Raw genomic sequence first — 21,023 nt, forward strand, 5'->3', positions numbered from 1 at the left:
TCTTCCTCCCCAAGACATCAGCATGATCTACTGCAGCAGAAGATTCCTCAGAATCTGAGAGTGGCGTAGACTGTGAAGATGGCACAGCACGCTTAGTAGCAGTATGTGTAAGTAGTCTGACCTGGACATGTAATATATATTATAAAATGTAGCAGATGAAGCTGCCAGACTCTGTACAGAGTTAGAAAACATATCCAATCACGGAGGAGGGACATATGGACTGTAATAGGCTGACAAACGGGCTGCAATTGCTGTGGAAGACCCATAGGGGGAGTCACAGATAGGGCTGCAATATGGTCAGCAATTTTAGACAGCATGTTAGAAATGAGGCCCATGGAGGCACCTGTGCTGGGACTGGGGGAGCTGATCGGCCCGGGGAAACAAAACAAGAGGTGAAGTGACCGTCTTGTAATAAATCCTGAGGTAAAACCTCTGTGGAACATGACACTATAGTAGCAGCCCCAGCCTGTTTAGATGCCTTGCTTTTGTTAGACATAACTGCAAGGAGAGTACACACACAATATGGTAATGAGAAGTGTGTAACTGAGAACCATATGGAACAATAAGCCTACATTAATACAATAACTTGTAATGTGGGCAAAGTAAACCCTGTACATACCAGTATCTAAGGGTTACTGTAGAAAGAAAGGTACAGGGAAAGCAATATAATGTACAGACAGAAAAGTACAGAAAGCAGAACTAGGATAAGTCACAAACAATGCAGATAATACAATTTAACTGCAGTGGCCAATTGAAATCCACTATCCAGCTATTAGATTAGAGCTGGTAGGAAGCAGCGCTGTATATAACCTGACTCCAAGGAGAGGTATACAGGGAGACCAAACCCAGCGTTCCCAAAGATCTGCAAAGCTTCTGTAATGACTGCCCAGCGTCTCTGTGAGTAAGGAGGGTGAAGGAGCAGCAGCCCAGGACGAGATGACCTCAGCGGAATGGCGCCCTGAGCAGCCTACCTTTGCTGACATCCATGAACGGGTAACCTGGCCTGTAAATAAAGCTCTCTCAGTGCCAGTAACATAAGCCCTGGTGGTCTAGTGAAGCCCAAGGTCACGCTATGGTCTGGGTCCACACTAGCACCGCCAAAGCAGAAACATCATCTCTGCCATCACTTTGGTGAACACTCTCGGTGCCATAGAGAGACCAAATGGCAGGGCCTGGAACTGGTGGTGACAGTCCTGCAATGCAAACCGTAGATAAGCCTGATGAGGTGGCCAGATCGGAATGTGAAGGTATGCATTCTTGATATCCAGAGACACTAGGAATTCTTGACCTCCTGACCTGAGATCGCCGCTCTCAGAGATACCATCTTGAATTTGAACACTCGTAAGTACAGGTTCAATGACTTCAGGTTCAAAATCGGTCTTACCGAACTGTCCGGTTTCGGTACTACAAACAAGTTGGAATAATACCCCTTGTTTTGCAGATGAGGTGGAACTGGAACAATGACCTGAGTCTGTACCAGTTTTTGAATAGCGTCTTGTAAAGTTATACTTGCCTCTTGCGAAACTGGTAAGCCTGCTTTGAATAATCTGTGAGGCGGGAGCTCCTGGAACTCCAGTCTGTAGCCCTGGGAAATAAGATCTATGACCCAGGGATCCTGGCACAAACTTGTCCAGATGTGACTGAAGAATTGTAGTCGGGCTCCCACCCGCAAGTCTTCCAGGCATCACGGTCCACCTTCCTGTTGAAGGTTTTGAGAAAGCAGAGCTTGAGCTCTGTTCCTGAAAACCGGCAGTTGTTGGTTTGCGTGGTTTACCTCTAGCACCTCTGGTGGCTGTATAAGAACCTCTGGTTTTGCCCCTAAACTTGGCCGTCCGAAAGGACTGTAAATTGGAACCTGAGTAAGCCTTCCTGGCTGGGGGAGAACAGAAAGAAGATATGTGGACTTACCGGCAGTAGCTTTGGAGATCCATTTGTCTAGTTCATCTCCAAATAAGGCCTCTCCTGTGAAGGGTAGGCCTTCCATGCCTCTCCTGGAGTCCGTGTCAGCAGTGCACTGGCGTAGCCATAAGCCCCTGCCATAGCAGTGCTGCGTGCATTAAGCAAGCCTATTTCTTTTATGGCTTCAACCATAAAGTTCGCAGAGTCCTTTATATGTTGCAGGAGTAAAATTATCTCCCCTTGAGGCAAGGTATCTAACCCCTCAATTAGGTTACCCAACCATTTTGCAATGGCTTTAGTAATCCACCCACATGCTATAGTGGGTCTCTGGGCCACCCCAGCACTGTATACAAGGATTTGAGTGTGGTCTCAATTGTACGATCAGCCATGTCTTTCAGGGAGGCTGCTCCTGGGACAGGCAATACAATTTTTCTTGACAGCCTGGATACTGATGCATCCACTATCGGTGGATTTTCCCATTTTTTCCTATCCTCAGGAGGAAATGGAAAAGATGATAGTAACCTTTTAGGGATTTGAAATTTCCTATCAGGATTAACCCATGGTTCTTCAAACAGGGTATTTAGTTCCTTTGACACAGGAAAAGTGGCTGAGGATTTCTTTTTTATATTAAAATAAGATTCCTCACTCTCCTCTGTCACCTTATCAGGGATATGCAGAACTTCTCTGATAGCCTCTATGAGAGCCTATATTCCCTGTGACATAGTAGCCTCCCCCACCTCTGAGTCCACTTCCCCCTCCTCCATGTCTGACCCTTCATCATCAGAGTCAGACTGCAGGATCTGGGTTAAAGTACGTTTTTGCGGACAAATGGCAGGGGACTGGGACACTGGTTTGGGTACTGAGTCTCCTTTCATAAATCAGTCATTGATTGACTTAAATATTGCGTCTCTTTCTCATTGCGGGACAATTTAGTAGAAATATTGGAAATCATTCCCTTAATGGAGTCTAGCCATGCTGGCTATGCCCCGCTAGCCTGGGAAGGTACACTACACTGAGTACACACTAGTGAACCCCCTGGAGAAGAACACTGTGCCTTACATGAAACACACTTCTTTGCCTGACATACTGTAACAGTGACAGCACACACACACACACAGGAAAAGGTTAAATGCACAATTAACCCACAAAGAGCCCTTCCAGAGAGACACAGAGATAGTATGGAGCCAGCACACTGCGCCCTTACCGCTAATGCCAAGCTTAGCTGGGTCGCAGACTAAGTACCTAGATTAGGGACTCAGTAGACTAATAATCGCTCCCCCTTCCCTTTCCCCCCTGCTATGACACCCTGGTACTGCTGAGGTAATCTGGAGTCTCTCTGGAGGAGCTGCGCGTACCTGTCAGTCAGCGTCTGTGTCCGCTGCAGAGGAAAAACTGGGGAGCTGATGGATCCGCTCATAGTGAAGCCGCGCCTCTTCAATGGCGTGCAGTCTTCCCGCTCTTTTTTTATACTGGCTGAGGTAATTTTGTGCCTAAAATGGAGTCAGCCCCCTTGTAAGTCTGTAATGCAAGTCTGGGTACTGTGTACGCATATAGTAATACTCCGTTCTCTCCCTCAGAAGCTGTGCGTCTGCACTGTGTACTGAGTCTGGAGACCCGGCCGCTCCATGTCGAAGCCGTGCATCTCCGTACCCTCATGCCGCCATAATGGTCAGCGACCCACTAACGGGGACGCCGGCTTAGTACTCACCACTCTTCTTTCTACTGGCTCTGCTAGGAGTGGCGGCGTGCTGCGGGAATGTACGCTCACCTTGGTGGGGCTTGCGGATAGTTCCCTCAGGAGCTAGTGTCCAGTCAGCGGGGAACGGGACCATTAACTCTGAGAGAGGTTGGGCCATCCCCCAATCCCACAAAGCAGGCAGGCTGGTGCCATCCAGTCCTGCCTGAAAATAACAAACTTTTAAAATAAATGCAGAAAACTCTTCAGGAGATGTGAACGGCTCCTCCGGGCACATTTTCTAAACTGAGTCTGGTAGTAGGGGCTTAGAGGGAGGAGCCAGCGCACACTATTAAATTCTTAAAGTGCCCAAGGCTCCTAGTGGACCTATCAATACCCCACGGTACTAAATGGATTCCCAGTATTCCCTAGGATGTAAGAGAAATAGACCTTTTATAAATATATCCCGTTTTCCTAAGCTGAGCCGTTCTGGCGACATAGATCTTCAAAGCCCTGACCACATCGAGAGACTTCGATTCCGCCAAGGCGTCAGTAGCCACTGGTACCACAATAGGCTGGTTCACATGAAATGATGAAACCACTTTTGGCAGAAATTGCTGACGAGTTCTCAACTCCACTCTAACAGCATGGAAGATTAAATAGGGGCTTTTGTGAGACAAAGCCGCCAACTCAGACATCCGCCTTGCGGACGCCAAAGCCAACAACATAACTACTTTCCAAGTAAGGAATTTTAACTCAACCTTACGCAAAGGTTCAAACCAATGTGATTGCAGGAACTGCAATACCACATTAAGATACCACAGTGCCACAGAAGGCACAAATGGAGGTTGGATGTGCAGCACGCCCTTCACGAAGGTCTGAACTTCTGGAAGGGAGGCCAATTCTTTCTGAAAAAAAGATCGACAAGGCTGAAATCTGTACCTTAATGGAGCCTAACTTTAGGCCCGCATCCACACCTGCTTGCAAAAAATGGAGCAAACGCCCCAGTTGAAATTCCTCCGTAGGAGCCTTCTTGAATTCGCACCAAGACACATATTTCCTTCAAATACGGTGGTAATGCTTTGCCGTTACTTCTTTTCTAGCCTGAAGAAGAGTGGGAATGACTTCACTGGGAATACCCTTCCGGGCTAGGATTTGGCGTTCAACCGCCATGCCGTCAAATGCAGCCACGGTAAGTCTTGATACACGCACGGCCCCTGTTGTAACAGGTCCTCCCGAAGAGGAAGAGGCCAGGGATCTTCTATGAGCAACTCCTGAAGATCTGGATACCATGCCCTTTTTGGCCAATCCGGAACAATGAGTATCGCCTAAACCCTTGTTCTTCTTATAATCTTTATCACCTTTGGAATGAGTGGAGGGAACACATATACCGACAGAAACACCCATGGTGTCACAAAAGCGTCCACCGCTATCGCTTGAGGGTCACTTGACCTGGAACAATATCTCTGAAGTTTCTTGTTGAGGCGGGATGCCATCATGTCTACTTGAGGAACTCCCCAACGACTTGTCACTTCTGCAAAGACCTCTCGATGAAGACCCCACTCTCCTGGATGGAGAACGTGTCTGCTGAGGAAATCTGCTTCCCAGTTGTCCACTCCTGGAATAAAGACTGCTGACAGAGCGCTGGCATGTCTTTCCGCCCAGCGAAGAATCTTCGTGGCCTCGGCCATCGCCGCGCTGCTCCTTGTTCCGCCCTGGCGGTTTATGTATGCCACTGCTGTTACGTTGTCTGACTGAATCAAGACAGGCAGACCTCGAAGAAGATGTTCTGCTTGCAGAATGCCTTTGTAAATGGCCCTTAATTCCAGAATGTTTATGTGCAGACAAGCTTCCTGGCTTGACCACTTTCCCTGAAAATTTCTTCCCTGTGTGACTGCTCCCCAGCCTCGGCGCCTTGCATCTGTGGTCACCAGGATCCAATCCTGAATTCCGAACCTGCGTCCCTCCAGAAGATGAGAACTGTGCAGCCACCACAGAAGGGAGATTCTGGTCCTGGGAGGTAGAATAATTTTCCGGTGCATGTCCAGGTGAGACCCGGACCACTTGTCCAATACGTCCCACTGAAACACCCTGGCATGAAACCAGCCATACGGGATGGCCTCGTTGGCCGCCACCATCTTCCCCAGCAACCGAGTGCACTGAAGAACGGACACCTTTGCTGGTTTCAGAATCTGTTTTACCATGTTCTGTATTTCCAGAGCCTTTTCCACTGGAAGAAAAACTCTCTGTAATTCTGTATCCAGAATCATACCCAGGAACGACATCCGTGTTGTCGGAACCAACTGTGACTTTGGCAAGTTTAGGAGCCAACCATGTCGTTGCAGAACCGTCAGTGAAAGTGCAACACTTTTCAGCAATTGCTCCTTGGATCTCGCCTTTATGAGGAGATCGTCCAAGTACGGGATAATTGTGATTCCCTGCTTGCGCAAGAGAACCATCATTTCCGCCATTACTTTGGTGAAAATCCTCGGAGCCGTGGATAGACCAAACGGCAAAGTCTGAAATTGGTAATGACAATCCTGAACAGCAAACCTCAGGAAAGCCTGATGAGGAGGATATATGGGGACGTGTAAGTAGGCGTCCTCTATGTCGACCGACACCATAAAATCCCCCTCTTCCAGACTGGAGATCACTGCTCGGAGAAATTCCATCTTGAATTTGAATTTTTTTTAGAAAGAAATTGAGGGATTTTAGGTTCAGAATCGGTCTGACTAAGCCATCCAGCTTTGGGACCACAAACAGGCTCGAATAAAAGCCTTCCCCCTGTTGGGGCACGTCTTGAAACTCTAATCGGTATCCTTAGGTTATTATTTCTACTATCCAAGGATCCAGGTCCGAGTGCACCCAGACCTGACTGAAAAGTCTGAGATGTGCCCCCACCGATGCGGACTCCCGCAGAGGAGCCCCAGCGTCATGCGGTGGATTTGGTAGAAGCTGGAGAGGACTTCTGCGCTTGGGAACTTGCCACAGCCTGTGACCTTTTTCCCCTTCCTCTCGCAGCAAGGAAGGAGGACCCTCGTCCTTTCTTGAATTTATTGGGCCGAAAGGACTGCATCTGATAGTGAGGCGTTTTCTTCTGTTGTGCAGGAACATAAGGTAAAAATGACGACTTACCCCCGGTAGCCGTAGACACCAGGTCAGTGAGGCCATCACCAAACAGGACACTACCGTTAAACGGTAACGACTCCATCGCCTTCTTAGAGTCAGCATCAGCATTCCATTGATGAATCCACAATGCTCTCCTTGCTGACACTGCCATGGCATTGGCCCTTGATTCCAAAAGGCCAATATCCCTTACAGCTTCTTTTAAGTATGCTGCAGCGTTCCTGATATGACCCAGAGTCAAAAGCACGCTATCCCTGTCTAGGGTATCTATCTCAGATGACAAGTTATCTGCCCACTTTTCAATAGCGCTACTCACCCATGCCGAAGCAACAGCAGGCCTGAGCAGCGACCCTGTAGTGACATAAATGGATTTCAGTGTATTTTCCTGCTTATGATCCGCAGGATCTTTTAGGGCTGCCGTGTCAGGAGACGGAAGCGCCACCTTATTGGATAGACGCGATAAAGCTTTGTCTACCGTGGGGGTTGACTCCCACTTTTCCCTGTCCCCAAATGGAAACGGATATGCCACTGGAATTCTTTTGGGAACCTGTATCTTCTTGTCAGGATTTTCCCAAGTCTTTTCAAAAAGCGCATTCAGTTCATGAGAGGGAGGAAACGTTACCTCAGGTTTCTTTCCTTTATACATACAGACCCTTGTATCAGGGACAGCAGGGTCCTCTGTTATATGCAACACTTCTTTTATTGCCACAATCATGTACTGAATGCTCTTAGCCCATTTTGGATTTAATCTGGCATCACTATAGTCGACACTGGAATCAGAGTCCATGTCGGTATCTGTATCAGCTATCTGGGTAAATGCACGTTTCTGTGACCCTGAAGGGGTCTGAGTTTGTGATAAAGCATCCTCCATGGATTTCCCCCATGTCTGGTTCTTAAGACTCAGATTTATCAAATCTCTTAGTCAACCGAGTCACATTTGCATTTAAAACACTCAACATATTTACCCAACCATCCGTCGGCGGTGCCGACATGGTCACTCTCACAGAATTTTGTGTCCCCACTCCAACCTCCTCCTGGGAAAAGCACTCAGCCTCAGACATGTCGACACACACATACCGACACCCACAACCACACTGGGGCTATAGGACACAGACCCACTACAAAGCCTGTAAGAGAGACACAGAGGGAGTTCTGCCAGCTCACAACCCAGTGCCTATCCTGGTACTGAAGCGAGTAAAAAGACTGCCCAGACCTGTTAGCGCTTTATATATAAATAATTAGCACCAAATCACTTGTGCCGCGCCCCCCCCTCCCCCCAGTTTTGCACCCTGTTACATGTACAGCAGTGTGGGAGGCCAGGCTCAGCGTCTCTGCAGCTTTTGTGAAGAGAAAATGGCACTGGTCAGAGCTGTGAGGGCTAAGCCACGCCCCCTTCATGGAGCGCTTCAGTTCCGCTTAAATTGCATATTTATACTGGCACGGGTCCCGTAACTTGTGCCTAGGCACTGTTTTAACTTCTGCCAGTGCAATTTGAGGGTCCTATGCTGTACAGGGTGCCCCCCCTGCAGTGGCGTTCATATGTGGGAGCATGGCGCGCAGCGTGACCGCTGCGCGGTACCTCAAAAAGCCGTCTTCTGCCGTCACTGAAGTTTTTTGATCTTCCTATACTCACCCGGCTTCTGTCTTCTGGCTCTGCGAGGGGGGTGACGGTGCGGCTCCGGGAACAAGCATCTAGGCGCACCAACCCTCTGGAGCTAATGGTGTCCAGTAGCCTAAGAAGCAGAGCCTTTGAACTCAGAGAAGTAGGTCTGCTTCTCTCCCCTCAGTCCCACGATGCAGGGAGCCTATTGCCAGCAGTGCTCCCTGAAAGTAATAAATCTAAGTGTTTTTTCTGAGAAACTCTGGAGAGCTCCTCATTGTGCATCCAGTCCCACTGAGCACAGAATATAACTGGAGTCTGAAGGAGGGGCATAGAGGGAGGAGCCAGTTCACACCCATTCAAAGTCTTACAGTGTGCCCATGTCTCCTGCGGATCCCGTCTATACCCCATGGTTCTTGAAGCATCCCCAGCATCCTCTAGGACGTATGAGAAATAATTGTCAACAAATAACATTACCAAAGCAAAGAGACAAATCACACAAAACATACCTTGCTTTCCTTCATGATCTACGGAAGGAAGTCTTAATGTGGAATTTTTTTCTGAGAACAGTAGATTAAGCCATGAAGGTTCTATTTTGCCCATATGGAAACCTCCCAGGCAAATGCTGTTATTAGCCACATCTAAGCCAAGCTTTTTTAAGAGCAAGCTAATGATCTCATTATTACAATTCATAATGCTGACTTGGAGGGCTTTCTGAACATCCTGTTCACGAGCCCCATGATTTAACAATAGCTCCACCAGTTTAGGATTGGTACCCCTCTCGCAAACCTATTGAAGAAAAACATTGTAAGTGTAAAACTGGTTATCACAAGAATGCTACATCTTCCTATTACAAGAAATGTACAAATGTAGGCACCGACGATGGACGATGCGCGTCCCTGCGGTCGTTCATCATTGGCCTTTTATCATTTATCATTGCAAGCCAATTTGGATGATACCGTTGTATGCAATGTGCCTTATCGCTTAGTTTAGAGATAATAAACAATGAACGGTATGGTCGATCCAGCACCTTCAAACCACTCCCCGGACACTCCCTCGCCGCCATTTCCAAACTACAGGAGCAGCACAACACAGGGCTGAGGAGTGTGGCACAGTACTTAATAATAATTTTTTAAAAAAGGTAATTCAAGCACACAGTTTCCCCCACTGGTCACCAATGTTTACCACTGACCACCAATGAATACCACTGCCCACCAATATGTACTGCCCGCTTTATAATAGGGCTTAAAAATCACCACTGCCCACCAATGTATTATCTCCCCAGTGCTACAGAGCAGATATGCAATAATTTAAAATGGCTGCTGCTATTTACTGGACCCAGAAGTCCTGCACAAGTTCTGCCCACCCTCCTATTAAACCATGCCCAGTATTTAAATGAACCAGAATCGTTCAAATTGTTGATACAAATCTTTCAGTGTGTATGCTCAAAATCGTTACTAAAAACTACATGAAAAATCGTTCATCATTCATATCGTTCAAATCGCTCAGTGCGTAGGGCCCTTAACACTACCCGCTTTCAAATCTTTATTATCATATATCAGGACAGAATGAACAATCATCTAGACCTCATCAAGTCCTAACATTTATAAATCTCATGTGAGTAACGACTCATAACAGATATTACTTTGTCATTAGTTATTCAACAAAAAAATATACCAACATTATGGAAGTACCTGAATGATTAAAGCTGTATGCTTTGTTTTGTTATTTACATCTGCTCCTAACAGGAGCAAGGTCTCCACTAGGACCATGTCATCTTCAGCACATGCCTTAGCAAGCAGATTGTTCTTCAATTTATCATCCAAAGTCATTTCAGCAAAACAGCAATAGCACAAAGTCTGAAACTAAACCATGGAGGGTCACACAATTAGTAAAAAAAATAAAGAAGAGAATTTATTTAGTAGAAAGTACTATTTATCTAAAAAAATATATGACTGCCGCAAGCCCTAGTGCATGGGACCTTCCACGCCGTGAGGGGCTGTATGGTGCAACTGACACCTCAGTGTAAGAGGACACATCTGAAGTCTACCATCTCCCTTATGCTAAATACTATTTCATAAATAAAAAATTATGTAGTTTGCAGATTTTGGTTTTGCTAAAGCCATGTGAACACATATTTTCTAGTTAGATAAACTGATTGCAAATTATTTAGGTTTGCTGATGTTTTCTGTGCACGTTGCAAGACGCAGTACGGTGGTGAGGGTCCCTCCATCAACACTTATAGGTGACAACTGCTGGTTAAAATCATAATCATCTCTCTGAGCAATATTGGATACAGTGCAGCACTAGATAACATAGCCAGCTGCTATGACTACAGCATACTTTTAATTAAGAGGCTACTGTCACTTAAATACTGTGTCAGATGACTTATAACACTTATAAAATCCTTACAGAGGTTAGCCAGCAGATGTAGTTTTAAACAGAAGGGTCCCAAACAACTGGACAAATGGAGGGGCTCCCCAAGGAAACTGGGGTCTAAAGTAGTAATGGGAAGAGACTTTAAAAGTAACTATACAGACCACATGCAGAAGTATCGTCAGTCACTGCAGACAGCCTCCACCTCCACCCCCCGGCATGCCAGGTCCCATGCAATTTGGCCGCACTAAGCTTCTTTCTCAATCAAAATATGCATTTTATTAAATAAATAAAAACTGCAAAAGCTACTTTGCTAGATTATGCTGATCAATTTGATGTGCGACATTTGTACATCTGTGTGCAAAGGAGTCTGAATCAGGATTTAAAACAGTTACAGCAATTAAAGGGGCATACACATGGTGCAATTTTAATTACCGATATGGACTATATAGTCCATAACAGTAGCAAACCTAGTGCACATCGCACCGAGTGTATACAGCTTGCGAATCCGATGCGGACTCCCGCGTGGTCGGCATCGCAAGTAAAAATAGCCTGTGCAGGCAGGTCCATTTTGACTACAAAGTGTACAATCTAGTACATTGCATAGTCAAAACTGACCATAGCAAAAATCGTAGCGTAGGAGGAAACATTTGTACATACACCAATACAGAAAGATGTTATAAAGTACTAAAAGGTCTCACTCTAAAAATATTTCAGAATATACATATCACAGAGTCATAAAAAAAACATAAAAGGGAGGTTACTTTCACATCCCGTTTGTTTGCCAAGCACATGGAGATCTGGTAGAAAAGTACAGTGTCAAAATCTTCTAGATCTAAAAGCTTTGCAAAACTGTGGGAGAGCTTCATCAGTGTTAAGGCAGTTCGAAATCCCTAAAGTGAAAAAGGATAATAAATTTAGTATAACAAACGCAAAGATAAGCTTTGTAGAATACAATTCAGATGCTGCTCTTAATATGGTGTAAACATTTTTTATTAATTTTTTTTAGTAAAAATGTTTTGTTTTGTTTTTTTATTAAAGCAAAATATCAAAATACACAGAAGACACAAAAATGTATTGACGCTAACAAAGGGGAAAAAATGGATTTTATTACTTACCGATATCCCTTTCTCAGATTTCACAGGGGACACTGGAGGCTTATGACAGTGGGGTATAGATGGGTGATTAAGTGGAGCCGGTACTTTAAATTTCAGAAGTGTGACTGGCTTCACCCCCTCCAGACCAGTTAGAGAAACTGAGCCCGAAGAATGACGGAGAGAACAGATGGAGTCATTCCGAGTTGATCGCTCGCTAGCAACTTTTGCAGCGCTGTGATCAGGTTAAATCTCGGCAAAACTGCGCATGCACCGCATTGCGCAGGCGCGTCGGACCGGTACAAAGAGGATTGGTGCTGGGTGATGAATTTAACAAAGAATCCATTCGCACAGCCGATTGCAAGGTGATTGACAGAAAGAGGGCATTTGTGGGTGTCAACTGACCGTTTTTTGGGAGTGTTTGGAAAAACGCAGGCGTGTCCAAGCGTTTGCAGGGCGGGTGTCAGACGTCAATTCCGGGACCAAAAAGACTGAAGTGATCGCAGCGGCTGAGTAAGTCCAGAGCTACTCAGAAACTGCAAAAAACCTTTTTGTGCCGTCGGCTGCAAAAGCGTTCGCACACTTGCAAAGATAAAAAACACTCCCCCATAGGCGGCGACTATCTGATCGCAACGCTGCAAAAAGTTGCTAGCGAGCGATCAACTCAGAATGACCCCCAGAGTACAGGGGAGGAGGTAAAACAAGAAAATCAAATAACACCGAACCTTGTGAAAGGCAAACAAACTTTAAGAACAGATACAGTTACAACAAATTACCCTAAGTCAATAAGGCAGGAAGAAACAACGCAGGGTGGTATGTCCCATGTGGAATCGGAGAAAGGGATTTATCATTAAGTACCAAAATCCAGATTTCACCTTCATCCACTAGGGAATACTGGAGTATGGGGATATCCCAGAGCTCCTATTTATGGGCTGGAGGGTGCTGAGAACCCTGCAATACAGAACAGACAAACTGAGAATCCGAGGCCGCAAAAGGTATCAAACCTGAAAAACCTGATGAAGGCATGCTGTCCCAACCAAGTAGCCGCCCAACAATGGGCTGGTTTATATGAAAAGCAGTGGCAACCTTCAGCAGAAAAAGCATGTGTGTGCGAAGCTCTGCTCAGTCCCCATAGAAAATCAGATATGGAGGGCAACACGAAAGCACCCCTAGTTAAGAGACCCTTCTAGCTGATGCCAATGCAAGGAGAAGCGCCACCTTCCAAGAAAGGTACTTAAGCTCGGACGCTTCCAAAGGTTGAAACAAAGATTGCAAGAAGAAAAGAACCAAATCCAGATCCCAAGGAGCCGTGGGGGGAACAAAAAGATGGTTGCAGTTGAATGACCCCCTGGGAAAATGTCTGCACGTCTGAAAGCAGGGTCAACTGTCTCTGAAAAAATTAGAGAGGGCAGAGACCTGTACCTTTAGGGATCCCAGACACAAGCCTATGAAGAAACCCGTTTGTAGGAAAAATAGAAGTCTAGATATTTTGAACGATGTGCCACACCAAGCAACATACGCCTTTTAAATGCGGTGGTAATGATTGTAGGAAAACTCCTTCCTGGACCTAAGCATGGCGGGGATCACAGCAGTTGGGATACCTTTACGTCTAAAGACTGCCCCCTCAACAGAGGCCACAGTTCGTCTACCAGCAGAAGCCGAAGGCCACTGTACCAAGCTCTGCGAGATCAATCCAGGGCTACCAGAAGAACGGTTGCATTTTCTCTCATTATTCGTTTGAGAAGACAAGGTAGTAGCGGAACGGTGGGCTCCGGGTCCCTCGTTTGAGAACAGTATCGAGGAAGTTTGTGATTGCATCAAGCTGATCTGAGGGAGTATCCATCGAAGCACCAGTTGCTGAAAAAACTATGGATGGAGTGCCCACTCCCCTGAGTGCAAATCCTGACGACTCAAGTAGTCGGCCTCCCAGTTTTCTATTCTGGGTATGAAAACCACTGATATTGCGGCGGCATATTCTTCGGCCCAAACAAGAATGCGTCTTACAGATGGGATCCCGTCCACTGGAAAAAGAGATCCACCTAGAACAGCCTGAAGTGAATAAGCCGTACTGAATGGCCTCCAAAGCGGCCACCATTATATTGACACCCTGCAATGTTGTAGGGCCAAACATACCAGTTCCTAAATGAACTCTGCTTTGTCCTGAGGAAGAAAAATCCTTTGGAGCGCAGTATCCAGGATCATCCCCAGAATTTGAAGCCTCTGAGTTAACTGTGGGTGAGACTTCGGGAAGTTTATGATCCAACCATGTTGTATGAGAAGACAATGGGTAAGCCCAATATCCTGTAACAACTGGTCCCTGGACTGTGCCTTTATGAGAAGATCGTCTAGGTAAGGGACGATTGTCACCCTGGGAACGAAGTTGAGCCGTCATCACCACTATCACCTTCATGAACACTCTCAAGCTGAGGACAGGCTGAAAGTAAAGGCCTGGAACTGATAATGGGAGTACCTTATTGCAAACCTGAGAAACGCCTGGTGAGGCGGGCAGTTCAAAATGTGGGGATAGGCATCCTTGAGATCTAGTGACCCATTAACTCGCCTACTTTCAATAACAGAATGAAGTTATTCCATCTTGACCTTGAAGGCCCACAAGAAAGGATCCAGAGTCGAAGTTCACGATTGGTCGGACCTAGTTGTCCAGCTTCGGTACCACAAACAAGCTGGAGTAAAACCCCTGCTTTTGTTGGTGACAAGGGACTAGGACTAACACCCTTGCGCTCAGGAGTTTGTTGATACCTGCCTGTAAACCAACTTGCTTGTCTTTGGAAACTGGCAAACTTGTGATGAAGAACCGAGGAGGCTATTGGAACTGAAAATCTATTTTGTTACCCTGGGAGATGAGATCTCTTACCCAGGCGTCATGACAGGTTTCTCCCCGAATAGCCTTGAAGTCCTTCAGATGAGCTCCCACCCCGGGGTCCCCCAGGAGAGAGGGAAGCTGTTATGCTCTGGGCTTTGTGACGTACTTACGGTCTTGTTGAGCAGAGACCGTGGCGGCTCGACTGCGCCCCCCTGCTGCCTCTAGAGGTGGAGTTGCCACCCCTGGGGCGGCATCTGAATCTTGCAGGCATACGAAAGGACAGTCCAGAGTATGATCTACGAAGGGAGGGAGCTGCAGAGAGAAGATAAGTGGACTTACCTCCAGTAGCTTGAGAAATCCACTTATCAAGCTCAGGTCCGAACAGAATGTCACCTACAAATGGTAGCGCTTCCACCACCCTCTCAAACTCTGCATCAGCCTGCCATTATCTAAGTTAGATAGCTCTACACACAGAGGTACAGTCAATGCAGAAATCCTGGAACCTTTGGAACCTACATCTCTGGAGGCCTCTACTGAAAATACTACAGATTCTCGGATGTGCTCTGCCAGAATGAAAAACTCATCTACTGGGAGACATGCCTGCAAACCTGCTGATAACTGGTCAGCCCAAGTCTCTACAGCCTTATTTGTCCAGGAACCTACTAGCATAGGAGGAAGTATTCCTGCCGCTGTATAAATTTAAGAGTGGTCTCCAATTTCGGTCTGACGGCTCCTTTAGTGCAGTAACACCCAGGACCGGCAGTATGGTTTTCTTAGACAGTCTGGACACAGAAGGATCCATTGTCAGAGGAGTCTCCGATTTGACTCTGCTGTCAGAGGGGAATGGGTAAGATGCAAGGAGCCTACGCGACACCTGGAATTTTTTTATCAGGATGTTGCCAGGCTAAGTGATCATTCAGTTCTGATGAAACTGGGTATGTGACTGCCAATTTCTGCTTTTTGCTAAAGAAAGAAGGCTGAGACGGACAAGGGTCTTTGTCCATTACTGTACATTTAACACCTGGCTCTGAGTCTTGGAGGAATTCCCCCTCCTCAAGTGGGGCATGTCCTCATCCTCCAAGCCATCAGACTGTAACACCAAAAGCAAAAGCCTCTCTTTAGAAACCGTCTGAGGAAAGGAGGGAGTGGGCACTTTAGGCGGACCTATTGCCCTGGTCAGTCCTTCCATTGACTTAGCTAAGGCCTGCGCCAAAGCTGGTTCTGGTGCAGGAGATGGTAAAGACCTCTGAGATCTGGAAACCTCTCTGTCTTTTCGAGAGGCTCCCTGCTCAGCCAAGAGGTCTGACATAACTCTAGACAGCTGGGACACCCAGACCTGTTGGTCCTGCACTAGAGGTGCTGATTCTACAACAGGGACAGCCTCACATGCGTCACAGAACTTGGAAACCTCTGCCTGTCGCTGTGTGAATTTGGTATACATTTTTTTACATGTAAACAGCTTCTGAGAATCTTTAGATGATGTTCCCTTGCCTGTCATAATGAACCCCACTGTATACATGAGAGGAACAGACACAAGATAGTAAAAGGGACTGATGTGGAAGAAAAGAAATAGGGAAAGGTGCCCTATATAACGCTATATATAGAGTTACAGTGCTGGAATCATCAGAGATCAGAGATATGTGTGTATAATGTGCAGTACAATTGCGCTCCCACCGCCTCTAGCCCCCACAGCAAACTCATGAGTCCCTGGTTAAGGCCAAGTGTAGGGTGTCAGCACTGTCTGAACAGCATGGCCAGCAGAAGCAGTCATGTGGATTCTTCCTGTAGAGGAAGCTCAGGGGTTGCGGAGAGCAAGAGCATAACATAATTAGGCCCCGCCCCCATTATGGCAATGCTTTTAAGCTGCAAAATGGTCTTTTAAATATTGCAGAGTGCATAGCGGACTGCAATGCTGGCAAATCTATATTTAGATCGCCTGAATAGGGTTCCCCGAGGAAACCCCTCTAGTAGAAGCGCCGGGGAATACTCACGGAACCTGCAGTGCTGGCCGGTGGTAGTTGTGGTTGAGGGGACTGTGACGCAAGCCACAACTGTGCTGGGTGCACCCCCGGGATGCTGGTCGCTGCAGCAGAGGATCCTGGCACCAGCTTCAAGAAGCTATGACAGCGTTAGCCCGGCAACTCTATCACTGCAAACAGGCAGGGGCAGGAGCTGCCTGCCTGTCCTCATGCTTGTGTGACACAAAATTTTCAATCTCAAAGTAAACTCCAATATGAAATCTGGAGAAGCTCAGAGAATGATCCGGCTACCTTGGGCACATTTCAAAAACTGGTCTGGAGGAGGGGAAGGGCGGCATAAAGGGGGAGGAGCCAGTCACGCTTCTAAAATTTAAAGTGCCAGCTCCACTTAATCACCCATCTATACCCCACTGTCCCTAGTGGATGAAGGGGGGGAAAAAAAGAAGGCGTGCAATGCAAGGCTATGTACACAATGGCCAAGGAGAAAGAAACCGATTCATGGGACAAGGTGAAGCCCAATTGTAAGAAACAGGCAGTTTACAATGCAGACAGGGCGACGGTACAAAACGTCAACTGACAAATAGGTGTATAAAATTGGACTAATGTGTTCCTGCATCCCCCCAGGCATGCAGGAACACAACCCAAGCAGTACAGAAGATTAAACTTAAATTGGCAGATTGTACAGATAAATTCAGGTCTCCTACTATAGGACAGATGTTCCCAAACTCCGGCAATATAGTCCAGGTTTTAAGGATGTCTATGCTTCCGCAAAGGTCAAGTGATGGGGAAGAATTTTGAATCCAGAAGCTTTTATGAGTAGCTGATCAAACAGCTAATACCTGTAGTTAAGTCATGACACCCTTCGAGGAGTTTGATATGCTATGACAGCAGTTATGTCAACAGCCATAAGGTCACCATGAGAATGTTGATGTGCAGGATATCAATATGCTTAGCAAGTCGACAATAGCCATAATGAACAGTCAAGAAACTGTTCCTAGTGGTCTAGTGGTCTCTCACCTTCACCAGGCGCTCAAATATAGCTTCCAGGTCCCTACTGTCACTTCCCGGTCAGACCTCTGAAGGACTGGTGTTTTTTGTAAGTATTTCCCCACCATCACACCAACCAATCCCCTCCCCCCCGACCCCTAAGCCTTCCCCTAGTGCCTAACGCTAACACCACCCTCCCCCCACCCTAATCCTAGCCCTCCTGACAGTACATAACACTAACCGTAGGCATCCTCAAACTGTTGACATTTCAAATATCATCATTCTAAGGATGTCGAGCATATGACTGAATGTGACAGCCTTCAAGGCCCAAACACCAGGTGGCAATATATTAAGAATAGACTATTTAAGGGTTAGGAAGCTAATTCACCATATGGTCAGATGCAAAAATCCAGACAGGCAACCAAACATTTAATCAGGACAGGACCATAGACAATGATACAAATCAGCTGGGGACTGGTGACATTTAGGGCAGACAGGGCTGTCAAACATAAATCTCTAAATCTCTTTGTGTGTAGGAAATGTAGGCCTGGTGGGAAATATTGAGAAACACTGCAGAATACACAGGAGAGAGAAAAGCGCACATACAGTAAGATAGAAACTTAAGGAGACTAAAGTGGTCCAAAGAGGTCCGCAGAAAGTCATTAGGGGTAAAAATAGCCTTACATTGCTGAGGTGGTTTCAGAAGAGTGTCCAGTAGGTAACCACAGTCCACAGCAATTATTAATTACAGAACAGCACTAATATAGTGTTGGGCCTACAGAAGGCCCAATCCAAAAAGGCCAAGGAAAATGAATTTTGTCTACTGCCTCTGAGTGATGGAGTGGTCTCCATTAGTGAGGATTAGTAACTTGGTCCACCGAGGACACCTCCTCTCTTTGCCGTAAGTGCAAAGAATAAAAAGCTCTACTCTGCTTGAAAACAGCAACTGAATAGAATAAAGAGGGACAATTTTACGTTTGTAAAGCAGAATACACCAAATCTTCTGTGTCACTGTGAGAAGTTATTTATCAAAGAAATGTGGTGGCATAGGGTGATCTAGCATTTGCATCAAGGTCACTAATAAAAGGTTGTGCATAAATAATTTTCAAGCTTTTAGTGCTGCATAATTATCTTTATTATGTATGTAGCCCCTAAATAACAAAAGAGTGCAGCTTGATTATAAGCAACAGAATCAGGGAGATTAATGCCTCCATTAGTTTTGGGCTGGCACAATTTAACCCTTCCAATAAGGGCCTTTTACCAGTCCAAAGTGTATACATTTTTTATAGAATTTCAGTATAGTATACTTTACCTCCACTTGTAGCTTGACAACATCCTTATACCTCTGCAATGTAGTAACCAGATGAGTTGACAATAGATGCATTGTTGCAATACACAGGTTTTTTCTCGTAACCAAATAAGACAAGAGATAGAAACCAAAGTACTGGATTTCTGAAACATAGGTAGGAATAAGTAAAGCCACAACATGATGATTAAATCCAGTGAAAGGGGGTCACATACTGTACACTTAACTGTGAAAAACTGAATTACAAAATTAAAATAGTAAATATGTCTGGAGTAGAGTGTTCAAACTTCCTTTATTATTTAAAAATGTGAAAATCTACTAAAATCAATGCAAAATAATTTATTAAAACCTAACCATATGTTCATATGCCAACAGAGTGAAACTAATGACTTTAGAATCCTATATCAACAATATTTACCAAATTGTGTATTTACTGGACCATACAGAGTCCTTTTATGATACAGTAATATAATATACAGCAGATGTTTAAAAGCACTTATAAATAAAACCAATAAAGGTCAGACTCTGAATCACATGCATTGTGATAGTCATGCAAATGGTGAATGTTTTTAACCTGCATATGCGCTAAGTCACTAAAAAGTAGCACAGCACATGCGCTCTAAGATGTGTACAAGTTGCAGTTGCGATTGATATGCACGGTCTTAGAAATGTATTGTGTGTACTTTAGCAGTGACTGGCAGATTGCTATTCAGACGCATGGAGATGTACTGTACCATCTAATGAGCTCATAACCGGTTACAACCTCAGCCGCTTCATCACTTACATTAAAGGCCACGCTCTGAAGAAGAATTCGCACCTAGCATGGGGCAGGTGCAAGTGTCAATGGTGCGTCAGATGGTTGAGTATAAAGGCGCACAAAGTGAGCATCCCAGTCTTTGCACATTCAGATGCACACTTGTACACCAGGGAAAAGGGCTGATACTAGTATCACCATAAAGTCGCAGACACAACTACAGCAAAAGACTCTAAAGTGGTCGCAGCGGCATGAGACTCTGAATTAGCCCTAAGTACTGATATCAACCATTTAGTGCTCACTAGATGAACTTATGCATTATACAGGAAGAGGGTTGTGTCTACTGTAAACGATTACAAATATTAGAAGCAACTTGGATTTCTGTGATCTGTATATCTGATATTTCTATTATTTAACACTAATCCCTTTTATGTAGAAAGTCATAGAACTACTTGGTGACTTCTAATATCCATTTAATTGACATTATCAATGTATTATGCCATAGAATCAAAGGTGAAAATCTTTACCAATAACATACTGTAATTAGATATTGAATATTTTGATATTTATTGTTCTAAAGCTAATAAAAAAATAGCTTAGTGAGAGTTTCATAATGTTTTTTAACCTTGGTTTCCAGGGTACATCTGGATAGTATGTAAAATGGTATCCAAAACTCCATGCTCAGACAGCAGTTCCAAAGCTCCCGAACAGTCTGACAGACACCCCAGTACTTTAAGACCACATTCCTGTATAGCAGGATTGCCAGTGAACTGAAGGCACAAAATAAAATGAAAAATAACGGTTTATGATTCATGCTTTGGTAAAGAAATATACAATATTCATAAAAATTTAGATTCTAATTTGCCACATTTCAAAAACGTATTCTTTATGGGTGTCCTAAGAATAGTCGGACGCACTGACGATGTCAGATGCAGTGAAGCAATGTTTTTCTACTATGCATGCATCTAAGCAAACCGTGCACGCATTAAACTGTTAGCTCAGGGTCGCAGTATGTATTAGAAATGTATTGGGCATCCCTGGGAAGTGACAGGGGTTGGCTAATCAAATGTACAGAGATGCTGGGACTTATGGGAGTGATACGGCTGTGCTGCTGAAAGTGGTTGTATACAGAGATGCTTCATTGCTCACGTTGGAGGCCATACGCAGGAGAATCTACACCTAGCATAGTTTCCATGGTGCAATCAATGGTGATGTCTAAAGGCATACAGCATTTGACCTTCTATAGATGCTCAAAGAAGGGTGTTTCAGTCCTTACACATTTGAACGCATAGTTGTACACCAGGGATGGGCTTTGTAGCACAAGTAACATAATGTCGCAGACACTCCTTCAGCAAAAGATGCAGACACAGACGCAGCAGCAGCCACCTCAAAATCAGCACCAATAA

General features: G+C 45.4%; 1 protein-coding gene across 4 annotated transcripts in view; it reads right to left on the reverse strand.

Moving 5' to 3' along the window:
- Positions 1-21,023, reverse strand: part of LRRK2 (leucine rich repeat kinase 2) — a 469,339-nt gene that overhangs the window by 248,976 nt on the left and 199,340 nt on the right. For all 4 annotated transcript variants that reach the window (XM_063927081.1, XM_063927083.1, XM_063927080.1 and 1 more), the window contains exons 16-20: positions 20,243-20,387; positions 18,870-19,009; positions 11,441-11,569; positions 9,995-10,165; positions 8,810-9,089 (exon numbers count right to left, since the gene is read on the reverse strand). In XM_063927081.1, coding sequence (XP_063783151.1) covers positions 8,810-9,089; positions 9,995-10,165; positions 11,441-11,569; positions 18,870-19,009; positions 20,243-20,387 — 865 coding nt within the window. The remainder of the gene's footprint in view (positions 1-8,809; positions 9,090-9,994; positions 10,166-11,440; positions 11,570-18,869; positions 19,010-20,242; positions 20,388-21,023) is intronic.

This window comes from Pseudophryne corroboree, chromosome 6 (genome assembly GCF_028390025.1).
Source record: "Pseudophryne corroboree isolate aPseCor3 chromosome 6, aPseCor3.hap2, whole genome shotgun sequence".
NCBI classification, from domain to species: domain Eukaryota; kingdom Metazoa; phylum Chordata; class Amphibia; order Anura; family Myobatrachidae; genus Pseudophryne; species Pseudophryne corroboree.